Source organism: Stenella coeruleoalba (assembly GCF_951394435.1).
Source record: "Stenella coeruleoalba genome assembly, chromosome: 2".
Taxonomy (NCBI): Eukaryota; Metazoa; Chordata; class Mammalia; order Artiodactyla; family Delphinidae; genus Stenella; species Stenella coeruleoalba.
In genome coordinates this window covers 93,535,444-93,561,850 of record NC_137147.1, presented here as the reverse complement: position 1 = coordinate 93,561,850, position 26,407 = coordinate 93,535,444, and the positions used below count along the sequence as shown (strand labels likewise).

At 42.3% G+C, this 26,407-nt stretch overlaps 1 protein-coding gene across 4 annotated transcripts in view; it reads right to left on the bottom strand.

The window, feature by feature from the left end:
* GLDN (gliomedin) overlaps positions 1 to 26,407 on the bottom strand; it is a 111,782-nt gene that overhangs the window by 60,470 nt on the left and 24,905 nt on the right. Inside the window, exon 1 of one of the 4 annotated variants that reach the window (XM_079914527.1) lies at positions 5,804 to 6,451. The exons of the other annotated variants lie outside the window; for them this stretch is intronic. Coding sequence (XP_079770653.1) covers positions 5,804 to 6,166 — 363 coding nt within the window. The 5' untranslated portion in view covers positions 6,167 to 6,451. Of the gene's footprint in view, positions 1 to 5,803; positions 6,452 to 26,407 lie in introns of those variants that run through there. 4 annotated transcript variants of the gene reach the window in all.

The window sequence follows — 26,407 nt, the reverse complement described above, 5'->3', positions numbered from 1 at the left end:
GGACCACTGTCTAAATGAGAGGTTGGCAAAGTTTTCTGCAAAGGACAAGACAGAAAATATATTAGGCTTCGTGGGCCGTATGGTCTCTGGCACAACTACTCAGTTCTCCGGTTGTCATGTGTCAAGCAGCCACAGACAGTACATAAACAAGTGGGCATGGATGTATTCCAGTAAAACTGTATTTATGGTTACTGAAACCTGAATTTCATATAATGTTCAGGTGTCGTGAAATATTATTCCTCTTTTTATTTTTTTTTCCTATCCATTTATAAATTTAAAAATCATTCTTAAGTCATGGGCTGCACAAAAACAAGTAGCAGCCTTGATTTGACCTTAGGCCATAGTTTGTTAACCCCTGGTCTAAATCCTCAGCTTTTACACCCTGGAAGTGACCCAGTTCGAGTGGGAAAGGCAGGGGTTACCTTCCTTTCCTTCAAGGAAATATAGCATCCATACAAGCAGAAGTTGTAACTACAGGTAATGTAATTTTTGTCCCCTGTAAACAAGATAATGCATAGATCCATATAAGTGTACCTCATAGCAATCATCATGAAAAGTTCTGTTTGCTATAATGCATTACTGCTTAACATAGCTGGAATCTCCTCCTTGAGAATGACCTTCAGAACACATGTTTGTGAAAAGCCATAGTGACAGGAAATCTCCATCCTCTGAAGGTGGAGTTAATGTTTAGAGACAGCCAGAAACAAAACAAAATGAAACAAACCAAACCAAACTGAATGCAAAAAACCATCTCCATTTAACCACCAATAATGATAACAATGGTCTAGATACCACTATCCTTTCAGAACCAGGCTGGGAAATCAGTGGTGGGGGTGGAGGTTGTGCAGGAACTAAATAAAGCCATTTTTGTTCAAAACTACTCATTATTATGAGGTGAGCCTGCTGCAAACTAAGCTTGGAAGTCCTAACATGGCCCCTAACAATGTGAGTGTTGTTTGCCCAACACACTGCCAGTCAATTCAAAAACATTTTGAGGGAATTTTTGTCAATACTTCAAAGCCAAGAGATTTCACATAAAATGTCAGATTTTTTACTTTTCTTGACAAAATTAAAAGATCAGGCACACTGGGCTCTCGTTCTCATACAGCAGCCACAGCAAAAGCCTCCCCTATAGACACAGCACATGAACCGTGGGCTGGAGCAGTCCCTACCATGCCCTATGGCCCCCAGCCCAGGGGCAGCTGCCATGCAACCTTGTGCTTATGGCCTTTTCACTCACGATAAGAGTAACACAATCACATGGTTCAAAAGTCAAAATGATGCACAAAGCTATGCAGTGAAAGGCTCATTCCCACCTCATCCCCACCCTCCCTAAGTAAATACTTTTGTTAATTTCATTTATTTTTTCCCCCTTCTTCCTTACACTTTTGTCACTTAAAATATATCCTGGGGATTGTTCCCATAGCAGAACACAGAGAATTTACTTATTCTTGTTTTACAGCTACCTCGTATCCCAGTGGATGTATAGGTCAGTTTATTTAACTAGTCCTGTAGTGGACACAGGTTAATAGTCTTCTCTTTTTACAAATATTCTGCAATGAATAACCATGTGCATACGTCATTTCAGAGGTGATAAAGTCTGTTGTGCAGGATAAATTCCCACAAGCAAGATTACTGGGTCAGAGGGTAAATGGGTTTGTAATCCAAAGGTATTGCCAAATTGGCTTCCATATGGGTTGTAGCATTTTGCACTCCAAACAGCAATGCAAGAGCATGTCTGTTTCCCTTCAGTTTCCCCAACAGAATATGTCGACAAACCTTTGCAGTTGCCATTCTGACAGGTAAAAATTATATTTCAGAGCAGTTGTAATTTGCATTTTTGAATCAAGAGTTCTTTTCCTGTGTTTTTAAGAGAAATTTGTATTTCTTTTCCTGAGAACTATCTGTTCCATACTCCTACTGAATTCCTATTTCTGTTGCAGATTTCCCTATTAAATTCTTATCTTTTTAAATCAACTTCTAGAACTGCTATATATATTCAGAAGAGTAGCCCTGTACCTATGATATGAGCTGCAAATATTTCTTTCCAGTTTGTCATTTATCTTTTGCCTCTGTTTATGGTGTATGCATCTGTTTTTATTGTTTGTGATGCAGTTTTGTTGTTGTGTGTGCCTTTTAAATGTGGTTAAATTTACTTATTTCATTGTTTGCTTCAGGCTTTTGAGTTATAGTTTGAAAGAAAGGTATTCCCCATTCCAAAATTAAAAATGAATTTACTCATATTTTCTTCTAGCAATTTTAGAGTTTCATTTTTTAAATGTAAATCTTTGATCTATTTAAAGCTTGTTAAGGTGCACATTGTGAGAAGTGAAACTTTCTTGGGTGCTCGACCTAAGATTTCAGGGAGGATGATAAAGCTACCAGAACATCAATAAGAGTGAGATCTGAAGAATGGGTGAGAAAGAGCAACTGATGAGAGGAAGAGGGAGAAGAGGGGTGGTGAGGGAGTGGAGACTAAACAGAAGCAGCATCTCCTGCAGGAGTTCCTGGCAGATGGGTTCCATTACTCACTGGTACCCAGGGCCCCTTTTATTACTTTTCTCCAAAGTAGCCACTTACTTTTAAAGATTTAATGTGTTTGGCCGTACCAAACTAACTGTACTTAAGTAATAATTAGTTATGTTGCCCTTTCAACAAAGTCATTTACAGCTGCCAATCAGTTTCCGGTCAGACTGTGCTAACCAGAATGACCACGCTGAGTTGATGTACTTTCAGCCAAAAGCACAGAACTTAGAAGTGTCAGTTGGCTTAAGAAGACTTTTTTGGAAGACTTTTTGAAATGCTGAAATTAGTCTGCATACAGCTTACTTCTTTGTTCCTAGATCTCTAAGGACATGGGGCTTCTGATTTCACCCTCATTCAAGACCTACTGGTGCTATATAAAAGGGCAAGGGAAAGTGTAGACTTCAACCTTCAAAAGTGAGCACATTGAACTCCATGCTGTACACTAAATAGTTCTCTTAGCAGCTTTTCTACTCAAGGTGCCCTGAGAAAGTTCTTAAAAATTGTTTCCTCATGTGAATAATGCTCTGTTCTGAGAAAAACAGAGAGTAAAAATGAGAAAAATCTGCAAAGGTGAATGGTGAGAGTGTTGCTAAAATAAAGTATGTAAAGGGCTTTTCACCAATTAAGTTGGTTCCTCTGCCCAAAGTAGAGGCCTCAAGGGAGAACTGATGAGCGTGCGATGCTTAACACAGCTGACCGTCATCAGGAAGGCATGCCAAGGTCCTTTGTGTTGGTGAGTGGGCACCACCCCTATCAATTAATTCAGAATCTCTGGGAGGTGGGGCCTAGGTGTCAGTCATGTTTAAACTCCCCATATGATTTCAATGTGCAACCACTGCTCTGGAACGGTGTTATTCAAAGTGTTTTTCTCAGACCAGCAGCACTGATGTCAGCGGGAACTTGCTACAAACGCAGAAGCTCAGGCCCCAACTTAGACCTTCTGAATCAGAATCTGTATTTTAACAAGATCCCCAAAATATTCACATGCGCATTAAAGAAGCCATGGGCTAGAGGAGCTTTTCTCAAAGTGTGGCACCTAGACCACCTGTATGAAACTCATCAAGGGGTTGGGAAGGTGGGGGAAATGGGGATCAGGAAGGAAGCCAATTCTGGAGATTATAATTCTACAAATCTGAGGGTGGGGCCCTGAAATCTGCATTTTTAATATGTTCCCAGGTGATCCCTAAGCCTACTGTTTGAGAACTACTCCCAAGAGGAATATGATAGTGGCTTTCTCCTGGCCTGCATAGAAAGTCCCTCAGTGACTCCAAAAGGTCAAAGCACACCCATTGCAAGTGGAAGATGAGTTGGGGATAATCTACAAGTGCTTCTCAGCCTGACAAATGTAATGTTTCTCCTGACTTGCAACAGAGCAGGTGGTGGTAGTTAAATCAGCTTTCATATTGACACAGAAATGAGTCTCTGCGTTCTCTTGGGTTAGCGACCGAACAGGATGCAATTTGGATACATAAGCCTCTACCTTAAAGGCAGGATTAAAAATATAAAATGTTGATGTTCAGATGCATCCTTCTCAGATGATTTCAAAAACCCCTCAAAATGCGTGGTGGAGAGCCAAGAAAGAGTGAATTCTCTTAAGGAGATCTCTTTGTTTTACAGAGTTCTTTTTTTCGAAATTTTTGCTTGGGCCCAGATTTCTAAATGATAACGTGGGTAAAAACTGAATCCAGGAATGGAAAATGTGATCTTTCTCAAAAGATGTGTTTGAAGTGTGTAGTACTTCCATGTAGTTTTACTTTATCTTTTTTATATAAAATACTCCTTGATTGATTGATTGATTTTTGGGTGCGTTGGGTCCCTGCCGCTGCCCACGGGCCCTCTCCAGCCGCGGCGAGCCGGGGCCACTCTCAGCCGCGGTGCTCGGGCCCCTCATTGCAGGGTCCCCTCCTGCCTCAGAGCATGGGCTCCAGGCGCGCAGGCCTCAGCAGTTGTGGCTCCCAGGCTCACTAGTTGTGGCTCACGCAGGGGCTCCAGAGCGCAGGCTCAGCAGCCGTGGTGCAGGGGCCCAGCCGCTATGCCGCATGTGGGATCCTGCCGGATCAGGACACGAACTCTTCCCCCACCCTCCTCCTCCCCTCCCCCCTCCCCCCTCGCATTGGCAGGCGGACTCCCAACCACTGGGCCACCAGGGAAGTCCTCCATGTAGTTTTAAAAGCACTTCAGCTCATGTAAGATATTTTTAAACTTCTATAACAGGTTTAAGTGGATTTATCTTCAAATACCTAGGATTCCAAAATATGGCTCACACTTGACTTGAGGTGACAGAACTGAAATCTTTGTAATTTTAAAGTGAAATAAGACCATAGTGGTTGTAACGGATAATGAAATGAAATGGGGAACTGCAATGTGATCTAAATGTATAATTACTGAGTTAAAATCAGCAAAAGCAAAGAAAGTTAACACTAGAAAACAGATTTCTGAGGCTTTGCTTTAAATACTTTTTTTAACAGCAGTGTTTCTTAAACCTTCTGGGGGTAGTGCAATGGAGCCCCTTTGAAAATCTAACGAAAAGCTATGGACTCTCCCTAGATGCACGCGCCTGCGAGAGCACACGCTGACATTTTCTGAAGTTCCATAGACTTTTTAGAGCCCATATGATGAACCTCAGCTTTGACATTGCGTTTTAAGAAAATTGCGCTATGTTGATTTCCACTATTTTTAAGCATTTTAGACACAAGATTAAGTTTCTCCGTAGAAAGGTCCCGGGGTTGGTAAAACTAGGGCTGATTGTTTCACTTAAACAGAGACTATTAGGTCGGCAGTCTTGTGCTGATGAGCCGAGGCCAGGTTAAACGCCAGACCACTAGATCATGCCAGGGAAAGAATCCCTTTATTGAAGAAGCCTGCGCTCTCTCAGAAATGCTACCTCCGTGCTCTCAGGGGGCCCCTACGAATTGCACAGGCACAGCCCGGGGCTGCTGTGGCTCCTGGCACACCAGAAGGTGAAAACTTATGTCCAAAGTTAGGAAGCAGGCTCTTAAAAACACTGCCTACTCCGCTCATTTATCTGCAGACTGAACGACGTCAGAGGTGGAAGACTTACCCCTTCACTCCCTCCCCCATTTAACAATGAAGAAACTGACCCCAGAGGGTTAAGGTGCTTGCCAAGGTGACTTCCCCAGAGGGCTCACACCCAGGACCTCTCCCCACGGCACCTTGCCGTCTGGCCGGGGGAGGAGAGGGCGTCTAGGGCTCTCTCCCCACACTGTACGCCGCTCACCCCGGCGGGGGCGTCAAGGGGAGCTGAGACCCCGCCTACCGGCACCATGGAGTAGGTCATCATCAACAGCATGTCGTGGCTCTCGGCGCGGATGTGCTGCGCCGGCTCCCCGCCGTGGCTGCGCTTGTTGCGCGCGGCGCTCACAGGATCTGGCGGTGGCGCGGGCGCCCGGCGAGGTGCGTGACTCAGCTCCGCCAGGAAGGCGCGCAGGGCGCTGTCCTCGCGCTGCTCCCGGCCACGCTGCGCCTCCAGCGCTCGCAGCGCCGCGCTCAGCCCGCGCCACTGGCACAGCGCGAACACCGTGCCCACAGCATTGAGCGCCGAGAGCAGGGCCACGGCGGCCAGGGCGCCGCGCAGCCCCCAGCCCGCGTCCCCGCGGCCTCGCTCCGCGCCTCCGGCCATACTCTGTGCGCCTCGGGCCAGGTCGGGCAAGGCTCTGCCACCTTTCAACCCCCGCAGCCTTTATACGCTGTGGGCAAGCTGTGGGCTGGTGGCAGCGCCGTGAGTCACGCCGCCCTTTGGCCTGGCTGGCGGGGCGGGTTGGGGACAGTAGTGGTGGCGCCCGAGCAGCCCGGAGGGACAGGCAGGCGGAGAGGGGGAGAGGAGCGAGTGGAGACAGTCCGCGGAGGGGGGCAGGGCTCACGCTCCTGGTGCCCGGCCAAGCAAACTAGCAAACCCGTCTCTCCTTCCTTTTCCCCCGCTGCCCTGCGCGTGGGCATTGCCGTGGCCCAGACGGGCAGAACGAGGGTCAGACTGAGGGGGAGAGCAGGAATTCTTATGGCCTGAGAAGTCGCTGGATTCCACCCCCTCCTCCCCCCACACTGCCCTCTCTGGAGAAAAGGATCAGCATGCCCAGATGCCAAGGCATGTGCCCACTGTCCCTGGGAGGTCTGCTGCTGGGCTGGGTCCCATGCTGCCTATCATTCCTCCCCAGGGTCATAAGGCCTCATGTGGCCACTGAAGACCCCACTCGATCTTTCCTAGGAAGGGAATGGCTAGAGACAGGGCAACAGCTGGCAATGGAGGGTTAAAAAAGCCACCCATCCAGAAAAGCCCAGCCCTGCATGACAAGCAGGAATCATCTGTGAAGGGAGATTATTCAGGATGTGACAGGCCAAGAACTCTCCCATGAGACCCATATCTGGGAGGTAGCAAGGTGATGAGAAAAAAAACTCCAGAGTGGAAATCAGGAGAACTGGTTCAAACCCTATCATGCTGCTAGCCAGCTGGGGGGCTTTGACATGTCCCAAGACCACTCTGGACTGATTCTGAAGTGCTTTCTGGCTGAAGGGTTGGGACTCTGGGTCCCTGCTGGACCTTACCTTACTTAGCCTGTCTTACTTGAGGGGGCAGTTGCCTCATACCTCCTGGCTACCCCTTCACAGCCCCCACCATTTCCTGTTAGCTCATTTGCTTGCTGTGCCTCAAGGGCCACTGTCCCCCCCTCCCCCAAGTGACTGAGGTCACTTCTCAGTCTCCTCCAAGGACCTCTTCATCCCTATTTTTCTCAGCTTTCTCTAGAATGGCTCTGCCTCCCTGGGGCTCCAGGGCCTGCAGGAGGCCCTGGTCGTGTGGGAAGCCACAACTAGAAGACAAAATTGCGGTTTCCACAGCCCATTATCTCAGAGAAGGAGGTGGCTCCCTGCCACTGAGCCAGCTGGAGCTTCAAGGTTCTGTGTCAAGGTCTGGATTCCTGAGTTTTAATTGGGACATTGACCAACTTGCATATTCTTAAAAGAACATCCAGGATGAGGAATCAGGAAAGCATGAAGGCCCAAGTGGTTCATGAAGGACCTCAACTATGGGGACATGATGTATGGGAGGGGATGGGGGTGATACAGAAAATGTTGTCCAGTTCCTCCCAACTCCAACATATTATGACCTATTGGAAGAACTGCCACGTGCCCTCATCTCTTTTCATCTAGGCATAGGATGCCAACTGTCAGGCTTAGGACCAATGGGGAGAAGCCATGGAGAGACAGAGTTGGAGGTTGGTCGACCCCAGTAAGATTTTCATTATGTCACTAAAAACTTACTGAGCTCCTACCGTGTGCTGGGCACAGTAATGGGTGTTGGAGGTACAGAAATGAACAAGACAAGCAGCTTTTTCAGTGTAAGCAGTTGGAGTCCCATGGAGCCTCCTGAGCTTCTCTTTAGCCTAACATTCATACAGTTTCTATTGCCAGACCATCTGTCACCAATGCCCACCATTAACAACAGAGTACACAGCTCCTGAGGTTAGGGGTCACATCCTGTTTAACCCTGTCTCCCCCCAACAACCAGCACAGTCCCTCGCTTAAAATGGCCATTCAATAATTACCTGTTAAATGAGCAAATTAACAAACGAATGAAAGGCTGTATGGTGAGGGCAAGGCTATGTTAAATGATGTGTGTGTAGTGGTGGTAGGGCTTAAGAATGAAACCCTGCTTATGCCACAGAACAGGCCCCACCTTCCTTGGAAGGCTGCCTGTCTAATGGTCAGGAGAGTGAAAGTAGCCTGACACACACATCCCCACCCTTTCTGGTTCAGAGCCCACAGGCAGTAGAAGATGTTCAATGGACTTTAGTGTGGTTGGCTATGGGCTGTCTGAACTTGCTGATATCCATATACTGTGCCTGTGCTGTTGACCAACTTCTTAGTTCTTCCAGATCTTGGTTCTTTAGTTGGGTTATAGTATGCTTAAGGAAGGGACCTCTCTTCACTGTGTCCATCACAGCATGGACTTGTGCAAAGTAGTAATATTTGATTAATTGATTGTCAATGCTTTTTAAGGAACAGAACTTTGAGTGGGTGGTAAACTTGGCCTTTTGTCTGAATACAGTGACTTTGAGATTGGTTATGTGGGGCGCTTCAATCTGTGGCTTCCTAAGCCTCCTGAGACTTTTTGAGAGGCTGATATGTCTGTGTAGGCTGCCCTGTCTAGTATTCTCTGGATGAGCTGGTACATTCTACCTATTATTAAAAAATAAAGTTAGCTATTAATCTGGCCTGTTTTGTTGATATAGGGGGTTCAAGATACAGCAAGGACATGGGGAGATATCTGAGTTTCCTTTTCTGGAGACCAAAGAAGCCAAGAACATCATGTGCTATCTTTACGGTGAGAAGTAGTTTTTCCATTAAAAGGCAGATGCTTCGTTTCCAAAGGTTAAATAGAATGGTCCTTAGAAAATGATTCCAGCTGGTTAACTTTAGGGCCCTGGAGAATAAAATCCAATTCAAGAATATGCTCCAACTTCAATTCCATGGCATTTTCTCCTGATTGTGAAGTGAATAATTTTCATTTACTTTAAGGCCTGGCACTTGGGTATTTTGGTCCAAAGGTTGGCAGCTATGTTGTGACTTCTGATGGTGCTTTGCTGCCTCCCCAGCCCCACCCTTCCTCTTTGCCACCGGTTAGGGAGAAAGTCTCTCTAATAATTGCTAGCATGTACGTCTATCTTCCGCCCAACCACCTCTGGTTTTAACTCCCCATTTCTACATTTTAACCCCAAGAAACTTCAAGCCACCCAACCAAAGTTAGAAATTCTCTCATTTTCCTTGTTTGTTCATTCATTTAACGATTCATTTATCCACTTATTCAACAAATCGAGTGCTTACTATCTGCCAGGAACTGTGCCAGGAACTAGGAATAAGATAGAGAGCAAACCCAGACACCATTCCTGCCTTCCTGAAGCCTACAGTCTAAGAGGGGAGACAGATAAACCAAGTACTCACAGATGAGAGGGTATAATTCTAAATGAGATGATGAGATGGATGCCCTGAAATAAAGGAGTGTGATTCTGTGAGATTATATCACTGAGGTACCTGTCCTAGACGTGGAGTGTGGTGCCAGGGAAGGCTTCCCAGAGGAACTGATGGTGCTTGAGTTGGAAACTAAAGGTGAGTCGTCATTAACTAGGTAACAGTTTGGGTGGGAGAGTTGCAGGCAGAGGGGAGAGCATGTGTGAGGCCCTATAACAGGAGGTACCATGGCTTATTTGAGGAACCATTAAGAAGGCCAATGTGGCTCCAGGAGAGCACTGGAAGCAAGGAGGGGAGGGAGTGAAATGAGGCTGGAGACAGAGTTAGGGGCCAGTCTCTGTGGGTGGGACTTTGTAGGGCTGGGGTCTTTACTGTTAGAGGAGTGGGAAGCCAGTGAGGGGTTTTAAGTGTATGTGTGTGTGTGGGGGGGGTTGGTTTGGTGGATGACAGATGGCAGTGTTTCGTTTTCAAAGATTACCTTTTCTTGCAGGGTTTGCAGTGGCTCCTGTCACTACAGAAACTATGTATGATCTCTGACCCGCACCAGGCTAAATCTCAGCCTTTAAACCCACTTTTCCAAATGAAATAAGAAAACATTGAGTTCTAGAAAGTGCCACTTTCTCTTTCACTGTACATTTAAAGGTAGTTGAAAAATATAACTGCAACTAACATTGAGATGATTTGGCTAATCTTGATACTAGCTGGGGTTTTTATATAATACCCAGCAGATATTTGCATTTTCTGAGAAGTCAGCCTTTGGTGCTTCAGGCTGAGACCACCAAATCAGGTTATGCCTAGGGTTAGGAATAAGGCTAGATGATATTGCTTCCCTTATGAGATTTTGGTCTAAGTTGATCAGGTAACAGATTTCCACCTATCATAGTTAGAGTTTCTTAGGCCTTTGAGCAGCCCAATTATTGTTGGACATGGAGCTATCCAAGGTTGTACAGCAGTGCTATCTCAAATTTCCCCTCTACCCTTTCTGTGCTTTGTTTCCTTTGTTTACAGTAAACATACCCCCCCATCCCATCCTGCCCTTTTAGCACATGGTAGCCAATTGTCACAGACTGGGTTCCCTGAAGCAGATACTGAGATACAATTTGGGGTGCAAGATATATATTAGGGATCAGCACCTATGAAGGAAAGAAAGAGGAAGTAGGATTGGGCAGAAGGAGAAGTCCAACTCAGTGCAGTTCTGCCAAGCCTTGGCCAGCCCACTGGGAAGCTCTGGATTGAGCATTGCCCATCAGTGTCCTGTGTCAGGCCAGAATGACTGGGCTTCCTCCCTCTTCTCTCTGGGTCACAGGGCAGATGTGGGCTGCCCTGGGGAGGGTGTGGCCTTGGGCCAGGCGGCTCTTGAAGCTGAGGCACACCTTGACCTCACTCCCTGCAGCAAGTCCTTCCTTGAAGGGGGACATGGGCACATCTCCATGTCCACATTTCCACCTGATTAGTGACAGACAGGTCCCCAAATTCCAACATTAGTAGACTCTTAATTGTAACCTTGTCAGACTGTTGAGAAAAGTCTTCTTTTTCATCTGGAGTTATGGCCTTTCAGTAAATAAAAAAAGTGATTGTTTTCAGAGGCTGAAGGAAAAATATGAAGAGGAGCTCCAAGACTGGCTTTGAAATGGCTGTATCCGTGGAAGTAAGATAATACTGCAAAGCCCCACTTAAGAAACTTGAACCGCTGTTTTTGCAAGGACAAAACAAAGCTTTATATGTGTAGAGCAGTTCAGTTTCCAAAGTACTTTCTCATGTCATTTGAACCCCATAATAAGCCTGTGAAGTGAGCAGGGTAAGTCTTACAACCATTTCACAGATGGAAAAGCAAGGCTCAGGTGGGGTTAAGTGCCTTGCTCAAGATCATCCTGTTGTAACCTCACCAGCATTTATCCATGCCCTCTTCATTGAAAGTGGGAACCTTCTTGGCCCAAATTTTGGCCAGTTAGGAATGCTCAAGATCATGGGCAGAAAGTAGGGGAAAATAGGGCAGGGAAAGGATTCAATTTGATGAAATGGAAAAGGGCTTAGAGTGGCACTTGGCTCCAAGGCTTAAAAACAAAGGCGGCGTAAGCACTGAATGCTAGAATGTGTGAGCTTCACAAGGGAGAGGAAACCAGTCCCCAGTCTAACATTTTATGGAGGGTTCACAGAGAGCAATGATGTCAGAATATGATTTCCTGGAGACTAGGTAGTGGAACCATCATCTCTGCATCTCAGAGATGAACAGTGAACCTGAAAGAAAGGTTAAGTAGGAGTCTGAGAGCCCAGGACCTTTTCTTCCTGGGATCAGAAGCCAGAGTGACAAGCAAGATTATATATGCCTCATCTCTCCAGACGCTAAGTGGGAGGGACCAAAAGGGATTCCTGCCAATATCAAGACTGGAGAAGATGGCACTACATCTACAGAGCCAGGGGACTGAAGCCAGGCATTGGAGGACTGTCCCCAGCCAGGGGGAGTGCAGATCAGACTACAGAGCCTGACTGCGATGACTTCTTTTTCTTTTTTTCTAAGAGATGTGCACAGCTGTGATACTGGGCTTTATCTCTCCCATCCTTCTCTCTCTCTCTCATTCTTTTTTCACGATCTTACAAAACAACTAGGAATGAATTATTCTTGTGTGTCATTTTACCTTCTTTCAAAACATGTTATCGTGGTAAAAACACTTAACATGAGCTCTACCTGCTTTACAAAGTTTTAAGTATATGATACAGTATTGCTGACTATAGGTACAATGTTATACAGCAGATCTCTAGGATGTATTCATCTTGCTTAACTAAAATATTACATCCTTTGATTAGTAACTCTCTATTTCATCTTCCCTGGCTCATCCCCAGTCTCTGGCAACCACCATTCCACTCTTTGTTTCTATGAACTTGACTATTTTAGATACCTCACATAAATGAAATCATGTAGTATTTGTCTTTCATGATGACTTTTTTCATAATGCCTTTTTAGCATAATGTCCTCAAGGCTCATCCATGTTGTCTCATATTGCAGAATTTCTTTCTTTTTTAAAGGCTGTATAATGTTCCATTGTATGTATATACCACATTTTCTTTATCCATTCATCTGTTGATGGACATTTAGGTTGTTTCCACATCTTGGCTATTGTGAATAATGCTACAATGAACACAGAAGTGCAGAAATCTCCTTGAGATCCTGATTTCAATTCTTTTGGGTGAATACTCAAGAGTGGGATTGCTGGATCATGTGATAGTCCTATTTTTAACTTTTTGAGGAAACTTCATACTGTACCATAGCAGCTGTACCATTTTACAATCCTACCAACAGTGTACAAAGGTTTCAGTTTCTCTACATTCTCACCAACACTGTTGACTTTTGGTTTTTTGATGATAGCCAGTGTGAAATGATATCTCATTATGGTTTAGATTTGCATTTTCATGATGATTAGTGATGCTGAGCAGTTTTTCATGTACCTGTTGGCCATCTGTTTGTATTATTTGGAGAAATGTCTATTTAAGTAGTTAGCCCATTTCTTTAATCGGGTTATTAGTTTTTGTGCTATGGAGTTGTAGGAGTTCCTTATATAGTTTGGAGATTAACCCCTTATCAGACATATGGTTTGCAAATATTTTTTCCCATTCCATATGTTGCCTTTTTACTCTGTTGATTGTTTCTTTTGCTGTGCAGAAGCTTTTTAGTTGGATGTAGTCTCACTTGTCTATTTTGCTTCTGCTGCCTGTGCTTTTTGTGTTAGATCCATGAAATCATTACCAAGACCAATATCATGAAGAATTTCCACTATGTTTTCTTCTAGAAGTTACAGAGTTTCAGGTCTTACATTTAAGTCTTTAATAAATTTTGAGTTGCTTTTTGTGTATGATATAAGGGTCCAATTTCATTCTTTTATATATATATATATATCCAGTTTTCACAACACCATTTGTTGAAGAGACTATAATTTTCCCTTTGTGTATTTCTCAGCACACTTGTCAAAGATCAATTGATTGTATATGCATGAATTTATTTCAGGGATCTCTATTCTGGTTCATTGTCTATACTTCTGTCTTCATGCCAGTACCATACTGTTTTGACTACTATAGTTTTGTAATATATGTTGAAATCAGGAAGTGTGATGCCTCCAGCTTTGTGCTTCTTTCTCAAGATTGATTTGGCTATTCATGGTCTTTTGTGGGTCCATATGAATTTTAGAATTGTTTATCCTATTTCTGTAAAAAACTGCCATTGGGATTTTGATAGGGATTGAATCTGTAGATAACTTTGGGTACTATGGACATTTTAACAACATTAAGTCTTCTAATCCGTGATCACAAACTGTCTTTCCATTTGTGTATATTTTCTTTGATTTCTTTCACCAGTTTTATAGTTTTCAGTATGTAAGTCTTTTACTTCCTTAGTTAAATTTATTCCTAAGTATTTTATTATCTTGTGCTATTGTAAAGGGACTGTTCTCTTAATTTCCTTTTCAGATAGTTTGCTCTTCGTGTATAGAAACACAACTGATTTTTGTATCTTTACTGAATTTGTTTATTCCAACGGTTTCTAATGGAGTCTTTAGGGTTTTCTATTTATAAAATTGTGTTTTCTGCAAACAAGGTCAACTTTATTTCTTTCCTTCCAGTTTGGATGTCTTTTGTTTCTTTTCTTACCTATTTGCTCTGGTAGGACTTCCAGTACTATGTTGACTAAAAGTGGTGAATGTAGGCATACTTACCTTGTTTCTGATCTTAGAGGAAAAGCTTTAGTTCTTCACTATTGAGTATGATGTTAGCTGTGGGCTTCTCGTATATGACCTTTATTATATGGAGGTACTTTTATGCTGTTCTTAGTTTGTTGAGGGGTTGTTATCATGAAAGAATGTTGAATCTGTCAAATATTATTCTGTATCTATTGCAACAATCATGAGATTTTTTTTCCTTTATTCTGTTATGTGGTGGCACACATTAATTAATTTCCATCTGCTGAAAGATTTTAGCAACCCAGAGATAAATTCCATTTGGTTATGGTCTATGATTCTTTTAATGTGCTGTTGGATTCAATTTGCTAGTATTTTGTTGAGGATTTTTACATCTATATTTATCATGGAGGTTAACCTGCAGGTTTTTTTTTTTGTTTTTTTTTTTTTTGCGGTGTCTTTATCTGCCTTTGTTATCAGGGTAATGTTGGCCTCATAAAATGAGTGTGGAAATGCTCCCTCCTTTTAAATCTTTTGGAAGACTTTGAGAAGGATTGGCATTAATACTACTTTAAATGTTTGGTAGAATTCACCAGTGAAGCCATCTGGTCCTAGGCTTTACTTTTTTGGGAGGTTTTTGATTACTCATTCAATCGCTCTACGAGTTACAGGTCTATTCATATTTTCTATGTCTTCATGATTCAGTCTTGATTCTTGTCTTCATGATTCAGTCTCATGAAACATACATGAGTGTATGTTTCTAGAAACTTACCAATTTCTTCTAGGTCATCCAATTTGTTGGTGTATGATTATTCATAGTAGTCTCTTTTGATCCTTTTATTTCTGTGGCATGGGTGGTAATGTCTCCTCTTTCATTGCTGATTTTATTTATTTGAGTCTTCTCTCTTTTGTTCTTAGTCTAGCTTAGGGTTTATCATTTCAAAGAACCAGTTCTTAGTTTTGTTGTTTTTTCCTGTTGATTTTCTATACTCTATTTATTTCTGCTCTAATCTTTATTTCCATTCTTTGACTAACTCTGGCCTTAGTTTGTTCATTGTTTTTCTTGAGGTGTAAAGTTAGGTTTTTATTTGGTATCTTCCTTCATTTATAGTGTAGGCATTTATCTCAATAAAATTTCCTCTTAGTATTTTTTTTGCTACATCCCGTATGTTTCAGTATATTGTATTTTGTTTCTGTTTGTCTTGAGGTAGTTTTCTAATTTTCTTTTTGATCTCTTCTTTGAGTTAATTGTTGTTTAAGAGTGTGTTGTTTAATTTCCAGACATTTGTGAATTTTCCAGTTTTCCTTCTGGTATTGATTTCTAGTTTAATTCCATTGTGGTCAGAAAAGATAATAATCTTAAATTTGTTAAGACTTGTTTTGTGACCTAACATGTGATCTACCCTGGAGAAAGTTCAATGTGTACTTGAGAAGAATGTGTGTTCTGCTGTTGGGCAGAATGTTCTGTGTATATCTGTTAGGGTCATTTGGTCTATAGTGTTGTTCAAGTCCCATGTTTTCTTATCAATCTTCTGTCTGAACGTTCTATCCATTATTGAAAGTGAGGTACTGAAATATTCTACCATTTTTCTATTGCTTTCTATTTTCCCCTTCAGTTCTGTTGATGTTTACTTATATGTTGAAGTGCTCTGATGTTGGGTGTGTATATATGTATATATATTGTTATATCTTCCTGGTAGATTGACACTTTTATCTTATATACTTATTTGTCTCTTGTAACAATTTTTGCCTTAAAGTTTATTTTGTCTGATAGAAGCTTAGCCACTTTTACTCTCTTTTGGTTACCATTTGTATGGAATATCTTTTTCAATCTCTTCATTTTCAGCTACGTATGCCCTTAATCTAAACTGAGTTTCTTGCAGACAGCATGTAGTTGGGTCTTGTTTTCTTATCCATCTAGTCACTCTTTGTCTTTTGATTGAAGAGTTTAATCCATTTACATTTAAAGTAATTATTTATAGGGAAGGATTTCCTATGACCATTATGTTAATTGTTTTCTGTTAATCTTGTAATTCTTTTGCCTGTCTTTTTCCTCTCTTGCTGTCTTACTTTGTATTTTGTTGATTTTTATTTTTGTATTGATAGGCCTTGATTCCTTTTTCTTTTGTGTAACTTTAGGTATTTTTGTGTCTACGGTTACTTTGAGGCTTACATAAAATATCTCATAGTTATAACAATCTATTTTAAGCTGATAACTTAAATTCAATCACATACAAAGACTCCACCCTTTAACTTCTCCTGACCCTCCTTATGTTACTGTTGTCACAATTTACATGTATTCATGTTGTATCTCTTTTAACATATTTTTTAGTTATAGTTATTTTTAGTACTTTTGTTTTTTAACTTATATACGAGAATTAAAAATGATTTACCCACCACCATTACAGTAATACAGAACTCTGCATTTGTGTATATATTTACCTTTACCAAGATTTTCATGCTTTCTTATACTATTGTGTTGTTTTTAGTACCCTTTTATTTCAATTTGAAGAACTTCCCTTTAGCATTTATTATTAGGAGGTCTAGTGGTGATGAACTCCCTCAGCTTTTGTTTGTCCGGAAATTCTTTCTTTCTTTCTTTCTTTATTTGCTGCACTATACGGCACGCAGGATCTTAGTTCCCTGACCAGGGATCGAACCCACACCCCCCTGCAGCGGAAGCGTGGAGTCTTAACCACTGAACGGCCAGGGAAGTCCCTTATCTTCATTTCTGAAGGGCAGTTTTTGCCAGGTGTAGTATTTTTGGTGGCAGTTTTTTCCTTTGAGCACTATGAATATATCATACCATTCCCTTTTGGCCTGCAAAGTTTCTGCTGAGAAATCACTGGTTGTTTTATGGTGGCTCACTTGTATGTGACAAGTTGCTTTCCTCTTGCTGCTTTTAAAATTCTTTGTCTTTGACTTTTGACAATTTGATTATAATGTGCCTAATGTGGGGTTTTGTGGGTTTTTTTTTTTTTTTTGGTTCACCTTATTTGATGTGTTTTGGGTTTCTTGGATCTGGATGTCTATTTCCTTCCCCATATTTGGGAAGTATTCAGCCATTATTTCTTTGAATAAGCTTTCTAGTCCATTCTCTCTTTGATCCTTCTGGGATTCTCATAATGCATCTATTGGTCTATTTAATAATGTCCCATAAGTCCCTAAAGCTTTCTACACTCTTTTTCATTCTGTTTTTCTTTTTGCTCTTCTGACTGAATTATTTTCAATGACTTGTCTTTGAGTTCACTGATCCTTTTTTCTATTTAATCTAGTGAGTTGCTGAGCTCCTCTAGTAAATTTCTCAGTTCAGTTATTGTGTTCTTCAGTTCCATGATTCCTGTTTGGTCCTTTTCTTAACATTTTCTATCTCTTAGTTAAAATTATAATTTTGTTTATGCATTGTTCTCTTGACCCCAGTGAGTACCTTTATGACAGTTATTTTTAATTCTCTGTCAGATAGATCATATAATTCCATTTCATTAGGGTAGTTCTCTGGAGATTTATGTTGTTACATTGTTTGGCACACCTTTTCCTTGGCTTTCTGTGTTAGTGTCTGTGCACTAGACAAAGCAGACTGGCCTTGTACAGGAGGAGACTCCCACCAGTCAGCCTGGTCAGCAATTCTGAGGGCCTCTCAGTCTTTCATGCTAACCTAGTCCATTTCTTTTGTTCTTTGCAGTCTCCAGGTGTCTAGGGTCATTGGACACTCTGTCCAACTTCTTCCCTCCACAGGGAGAATCTGGGAACTGGGTTTTTTAAAAGAACCTGCTTGCTCTATGCTGAAACATGAAAGGATACTATGGTGACTGCCAGCCCAAATCTCTCTCTGTTCTCACTAGCCCCCAGGTGGCTAGATTTTGCCAGGTCACATCAACATTCCAAGACAAGCAAGTCAGATGCCAGTCCTGTAGGAAACCCCCAGAAAGTTGTGGTATTAGAAGCCTGAAGAAATCTTTCCCTTGCCAAGGAGAATCAGGCAGCTATGGCTTTTGTTTGTTCACTCTGTGCTGAGTAGAGGGGAGAAGCCATGGTATCTACCAGTCCACATAGCTGTCTCTGTTCTCCTCTGTGTGGTTAGACTGTGCTGGATACATCAGAGCTCCAAGACTGGCAAGATGGAAGCCAGTTCTATGGGAAGCCCCCTCAGAAAAGTTGGGGCACTGGACATGTGAAACAACTCTTTTCCTTCCTAGGAGAAACTGGGAGCTAAGGTTTTTCTTCTTGATCATATAGAGCTGTGCTGGGGGTAGCAATTCTGGCAAAAGGGTGTCCCTAGTAGCTTCAGCAAGTCTGGCTTACTGTTTGCCCGGGGTGCATGAGACTTTCAGTTGGTTTCTGGATTTCTCACTGAGAGAATCTGTCCATGAATTGCTGCTGAATTGGTGTGTTTGTGGGGGGAAGGAGGGCCCAGGTCTTCCTACTCTGGATCCATCTCAGATATTACTCTGAGATGACTTCTTGAATGGAATCATCCTGCTTTCTTAAAGCTGGGCATGTAAGCACCTGATCTCTAAATTGCCCCTTCTTCTGTGTTCATAAGAAGGCACCAGTATCTGGCATCAGTAGGTATCCTGGCAAAGGGACCTGGCTAGATGAGAGGGAGAGGAATCATACAGGTGCACTGAGTTTATCTTTGTTCCTGAGAGTAGGAGATGTGAGAAAACTGGGAAATGAGAGTCTTCCTCCTGTGGCCTTGATAAGGGGACTAATACCCACCATTTGTGGGTCTGCTCCTTCTTAAGGTACCCTAGCAGCTGGAACGGAGCCCAGAAAGCAGACATAAGAAAAGACTACCATAAGAGGGACGAGCAATACTTAGAAGAGGCTTGCATGAAACCAAACCAATAGTAGAGAACAATGATAACTTTAAAAATAAGATCAGGATGTAAAGATTGCAGTAGAGCATAAAAAGACTTTCTGAAACCAGAAGATAAGATCTGCAGACAAATTAAGTAGATGGAAAAGAGGTAGTACTTAAGTAATAGGAAGTAAAATTTCCAAGCTAAATTAAAGGACTGAGTCTGCTGGTTGGAAGGTTTCAGTAAGTTGTGGGCAAGACAAATGAGTCATAGCTTGGTAAATTACTGGTCTGAGAATAAAAAGAAAACCTATACTCTTCCAGAAAGAAAGTACAAGTTACTTACAGAGGAAGAAGTATCATGGGGGCATCAACTTTCTTATCTATAACACTTGAGGCAGAGAAGACTGGAGTGAATCATGCAAAGATTACCAGAAAAAAAAAACCTGTATACTGAGAATACTGTAGCAAGGTCTTACTCCCCTGTCAGAGGGATAGGAATATATTTGAGGATATGCAAGGATTCAAAGGACATGTCACCCACATCTTTTATCAGAGAAAAAGATGTTAAGAAACGATCTAACCAAACAATAAATGAATCAGCTTAAAGGCTTCAGGATAGAGGGAGGATGGAAAAGAAAACAAATAATGTTGAGCAAGAATCTGTACAATATATAATTAGTTATATTTGGATGGATAATAAAAGACCATTTAGAAATGTGTAAGAGAAGTGCTCAAAATAGAAGAGACATATTTCAAGGGAAAAAACCTGGAACTAAAAGTACTGAAGAAGAAAGAGGGGAAGTAAAAGTTTTCCACAGGTCTCATGTTGCTGTGTGAGAGTGGGAAGTGAATGCATTCTAAAGATTTCATCCTGCAGAGGAGGAAGAACAGCAGGAGAATAGAGAATCTGGAGGAAATAGTTGGACACATCTTCATATAATGGGTCTGACTGAGTGACACAAAGGAGGCAGCTGGTAGAATGGAAGAGTACAGCTCCCAAACTAACAAGGAAAATAAAAGAATTGAACAGCAACTTGAGTTAATTAATACAAAGGAAATGGGGGAGAGGGATGAAATAAATAATGAACATTAAGTGAAATAAAAGAAGTCACTGATGACTTGTTTGCTAAATACAATACATACTTTTCAGCCTAAAGGTCAGTCTTGTTTGACCTCTCTGCAACATTTGGCACTCTTCATCAATCCCTCCTTCTTGTCACTCCTTCCTCCCTTGGCTTCCATGACATTACTTTCTTCTAGTTTTCCTCTTATTTCTCTGACCATTCCTTCTCAGCCTCCTTCAACTGCTCTTCAACCTCTGTTCACCTTGATGGCCAGTATTCTCCTGGGTTTTGCCTTACAGCCTCTCTGTAGACTCTCTCTTGGTGACTTCACCTACTTCCAAAGCTTCTGACCACCACCTACCATGGAGGACTCCCAAACTCTGTCTGTAGCCTAGGCTTCTCTTTTGAGCTCTAGACCCACAGAGCCAACTACCAATGGTCTCCACCTGGAGGCCCACAGTGACCTCAAACTCAACACATCCAAACATTCCCCAAGTCTCCTGCTCCTTTATTCCCTCAAACAAAACAAAAACCCTTATCAAGCTGATGGAAGGAAACAGCATACCATTTTACTTTTTATTGCTTTATTAGTGATGGCAAGGTTTTAAAAAATATTTTATCAATCAATTGCATGTGTGTGTGTGTGTGTGTGTGTGTGTGTGTGTGTGTGTGTGTATACGAATCCTTTCCCCACTTGATATTCCTTATACCCCTTCCTTCCTCTCTGCCCTGTGCCTTAATTTGGGTCCCCATCATGCCTCAACCAGACTACTGCAGCACTTTCCCTAATGCTCTTCCTGTTCCCAGTCTGCTAGTTAATGCACCTATATTTGACTCTTCAGTCCCAGTGATATGTTTATCATACAAATCTGATCATGTCACTCCCTTGCTTAAAATATTTCGGTTGCTTCCTATTGCCTTCAAAGTGAAAAACAAACTTGCTGGCATGGTTCATACAGGGCCCCCCATGATCTGACCCCTGCCTATTCCCTCTGGCCTGTCTCTCACCATTCCACACTGTACCTTATATTCCTTCTTCCAGCTTCCGGGAGGTACCTTCTCCTTCCCTGCTCCCTGCCATAGCACCGCTCATCTCTAGCCTGTTTTGTCCTTCTTCCCTTCTCTATTTGCCCAACTTAAATTCATTCTTCAAAATTATGCTAAGTGAAATAATTCAGACAGAGAAAGACAAATACCATACGATATCACTTATACATGGAATCTAAAAAAAATAAAATAAAAGAACAAACATAACAAAACAGAAATAGATCAGATACAGAGAACAAACTAGTGGTTGCCAGAGGAGAGGGGAGTGGGAGGATGGGCAAAATAGGTAAAGAGGATTAAGAGGTACAAACTTACAGTTACAAAATAAGTCATGGGGATGTTCTGTACAGCACAGGGAACATAGCCAATAATATTGTGATAACTTGTACGGTGATAGACGGTAACTAGACTCATAGTGGTGACCATTTCATAATGTATAAAAATACTGAGAGGACGAGAGGAAGATGGCGGAAGAGTAAGACGCGGCGACCACTTTCCTCCCCACAGATACACCAGAAATACATCTACACGTGGAACAACTCCTACAGAACACCTACTGAACACTGGCAGAAGACCTCAGACCTCCCAAAAGGCAAGAAAGTCCCCACGTACCTGGGTAGGGCAAAAGAAAAAAGAATAAACAGAGACAAAGAATAGGGACGGGCCCTGCACCAGTGGGAGGGAGCTGTGAAGGATGAAAGGTTTCCACACACTAGGAAGCCCCTTCGCGGGTGGAGACTGCGGGTGGTGGCGGGGGAAAGCTTCGGAGCCGCGCAGGAGAGCGCAGCAACAGGGGTGCGGAGGTCAAATTGGGGAGATTCCCACACAGAGGATCGGTGCCGACCAGCACTCACCAGCCCGAGAGGCTTGTCTGCTCACCCGCCGGGGCGGGTGGGGCTGGGAGCTGAGGCTCGGTTTCGGTCGGAGTGCAGGGAGAGGACTGGGGTTGGCGGCGTGAACACAGCCTGCAGGGGGTTAGTGCACCACGGCTAGCCGGGAGGGAGTCCGGGGAAAAGTCTGGACCTGCCGAAGAGGCAAGAGACTTTTTCTTCCCGCTTTGTTTCCTGCTGCACGAGGAGAGGAGATTAAGAGCGCTGCTTAAAGGAGCTCCAGAGACGGGCGCGAACCGCGGCTAAAAGCGCTGACCCCAGAGACGGGCATGATACGCTAAGGCTGCTGCTGCCGCCACCAAGAAGCCCGTGTGCGAGCACAGGTCACTATTCACACCCCCCTTCCAGGAAGCCTGTGCACCTCGCCACTGCCAGGGTCCCGGGATCCAAGGACAACTTCCCCGGGAGAACGCACGGTGCGCCTCAGGCTGGTGCAATGTCACGCCCGCACTCCGTACCCCTCCCTGCCCCCAGCCTGAGTGAGCTGGAGGCCCTGAATCAGTGGCTCCTTTAACCCCGTCCTGCCTGAGCGAAGAACAGACGCCCTCCGGCAACCTACACGCAGAGGCCGGGCCAAATCCAAAGCTGAGCCCTGGGAGCTGTGAGAACAAAGAAGAGAAAGGGAAATCTCTCCCAGCAGCCTCAGAAGCAGTGGATTAAAGCTCCACAATCAACTTGATGTACCCTGCATCTGTGGAATATATGAATAGACAACGAATCATCCCAAATTGAGGAGGTGGACTTTGAGAGCAAGATTTATTATTTTTTCCCCTTATCCTCTTTTTGTGTGTATGTGTATGCTTCTGTGTGAGATTTTGTCTGTATAGCTTTGCTTCCACCATTTGTCCTAGGGTTCTATCCGTCCTTTTTTTCTTTTTAAAAAAAATGTTTTTTTCTTAATAATTATTTTTTATTTTAATAACTTTATTTTATTTTATCTTACTTTATTTTATTTTATCTTCTTTAGTTCTTTCTTTCTTTCCTTCCGTCCCACCTGCCTGGCTTCCTCCCGCCCTCCCTCCCTCTCTCTCTCTCTCTTTCTTTCTTTCTTTCTTTCTACTTTTTCTCCCTTTTATTCTGAGCCGTGTGGATGAAAGGTTCTTGGTGCTACAGCCAGGAGTCAGTGCTGTGCCTCTGAGGTGGGAGAGCCAACTTCAGGACACTGGTCCACAAGAGACCTCCCACCTCCACATAATATCAAATGGCGAAAATCTCCCAGAGATCTCCATCTCAACATCAGCACCCAGCTTCACTCAACAACCAGCAAGCTACAGTGCGGGACACCCTATGACAAACAACTAGCAAGACAGGAACACAACCCCACCCATTAGCAGAGAGGCTGCCTAAAATCATAATAAGTCCACAGACACCCCAAAACACACCACCAGATGTGGACCTGCCCACCAGAAAGACAAGATCCAGCCTCATCCACCAGAACACAGGTACTAGTCCCCTCCACCAGGAAGCCTACACAACCCACTGAGCCAACTTTAGCCACTGGGGACAGACACCAAAAACAACGGGAACTATGAACCTGCAGCCTACAAAAAGGAGACCCCAAACACAGTAAGATAAGCAAAATGAGGAGACAGAAAAACACACAGCAGATGAAGGAGCAAGATAAAAACCCACCAGACCTAACAAATGAAGAGGAAATAGGCAGTCTACCTGAAAAAGAATTCAGAATAACGATAGTAAAGATGATCCAAAATCTTGGAAATAAAATAGACAAAATGCAAGAAACATTTAACAAGGACCTAGAAGAACTAAAGATGAAACAAGCAACGATGAACAACACAACAAATGAAATTAGAAGTACTCTAGATGGGATCAATAGCAGAATAACTGAGGCAGAAGAACGGATAAGTGACCTGGAAGATAAAGTAGTGGAAATAACTACTGCAGAGCAGAATAAAGAAAAAAGAATGAAAAGAATTAAGGACAGTCTCAGAGACCTCTGGGACAACATTAAACGCACCAACATTCAAATTATAGGGGTTCCAGAAGAAGAAGAGATAAAGAAGGGGACTGAGAAAATATTTGAAGAGATTATAGTTGAAAACTTCCCTAATATGGGAAAGGAAATAGTTAATAAAGTCCAGGAAGCACAGAGAGTTCCATACAGGATAAATCCAACGAGAAATACGCCAAGACACATATTAATCAAACTGTTAAAAATTAAATACAAAGAAAACATATTAAAAGCAGCAAGGGAAAAAACAACAAATAACACACAAGGGAATCCCCATAAGGTTAACAGCTGATCTTTCAGCAGAAACTCCAAGCCAGAAGGGACTGGCAGGACATATTTAAAGTGATGAAAGAGAAAAACCTGCAACCAAGGTTACTCTACCCAGCAAGGATCTCATTCAGATTTGATGGAGAAATTAAAACCTTTACAGACAAGCAAAAGCTGAGAGAGTTCAGCCCCACCAAACCAGCTTTACAACAAATGCTAAAGGAACTTCTCTAGGCAAGAAACACAAGAGAAGGAAAAGACCTACAATAACGAACCCAAAACAATTAAGAAAATGGGAATAGGAACATACATATCGATAATTACCTTCAATGTAAATGGACTAAATGCTCCCACCAAAAGACACAGATTGGCTGAATGGATACAAAAACAAGACCCATCTATATGCTGTCTACAAGAGACCCACTTCAGACCTAGAGACACATACAGACTGAAAGTAAGGGGATGGAAAAAGATATTCCATGTAAATGGAAACCAAAAGAAAGCTGGAGTAGCAATTCTCATATCAGACAAAATAGACTTTAAAATAAAGACTATTAGAAGAGACAAAGAAGGACACTACATAATGATCAAGGGATCGATCCAAGAAGAAGATATAACAATTGTAAAGATTTATGCACCCAACATAGGAGCACCTCAGTACATGAGGAAAATACTAACAGCCATAAAAAGGGAAATCAACAGTAACACATTCATAGTAGGGGACTTCAACACCCCACTTTCACCAATGGACAGATCATCCAAAATGAAAATAAATAAGGAAACACAAGCTTTAAATGATACATTAAACAAGATGGACTTAATTGATATTTATAGGACATTCCATCCAAAAACAACAGAATACACATCTTTCTCAAGTTCTCATGGAACATTCTCCAGGATAGATCATATCTTGGGTCACAAATCAAGCCTTGGTAAATTTAAGAACATTGAAATTCTATCAAGTATCTTTTCCGACCACAACGCTATGAGACTAGATATCAATTACGGGAAAAGATCTGTAAAAAATACAAACACATGGAGGCTAAACAATACACTATTTAATAACTAAGTGATCACTGAAGAAATCAAAGAGGAAATAAAAAAAATACCTAGAAACAAATGACAATGGAGACACAACGACCCAAAACCTATGGGATGCAGCAAAAGCAGTTCTAAGAGGGAAGTTTATAGCAATACAATCCTACCTTAAGAAACAGGAAACATCTTGAATAAACAACCTAACCTTGCACCTAAAGCAATTAGAGAAAGAAGAACAAAAAAACCCCAAAGTTAGCAGAAGGAAGGAAATCATAAAAATCAGATCAGAAATAAATGAAAAGGAAATGAAGGAAACGGTAGCAAAGATCAGTAAAACTAAAAGCTGGTTCTTTGAGAAAATAAACAAAATTGATAAACCATTAGCCAGACTCATCAAGAAAAAAAGGGAGAAGACTCAAATCAATAGAATTAGAAATGAAAAAGAAGTGACAACTGACACTGCAGAAATACAAAAGATCATGAGAGATTACTACAAGCAACTCTATGCCAATAAAATGGACAACCTGGAAGGAATTCTTAGAAATGCACAACCTGCCAAGACTGAATCAGGAAGAAGTAGAAAATATGAACAGACCAATCACAAGCACTGAAGTTGAAACTGTGATTAAAAATCTTCCAACAAACAAAAGCCCAGGACCAGATGGCTTCACAGGCGAATTCTATCAAACATTTAGAGAAGAGCTAACAGCTATCCTTCTCAAACTCTTCCAAAATATAGCAGAGGGAGGAACACTCCCAAACTCATTCTACGAGGCCACCATCACCCTGATACCAAAACCAGACAAGGATGTCACAAAGAAAGAAAACTACAGGCCAATATCACTGATGAACATAGATACAAAAATCCTTAACAAAATAGTAGCAAACAGAATCCAACAGCACATTAAAAGGATCATACACCATGATCAAGTGGGGTTTATTCCAGGAATGCAAGGATTCTTCAATATATGCAAATCAATCAACGTGATACACCATCTTAACAAACTGAAGGAGAAAAACCATATGATCATCTCAATAGATGCAGAGAAAGCTTTCGACAAAATTCAACACCCATTTATGATAAAAACCCTGCAGAAAGTAGGCATAGAAGGAACTTTCCTCAACGTAATAAAGGCCATATATGACAAACCCAC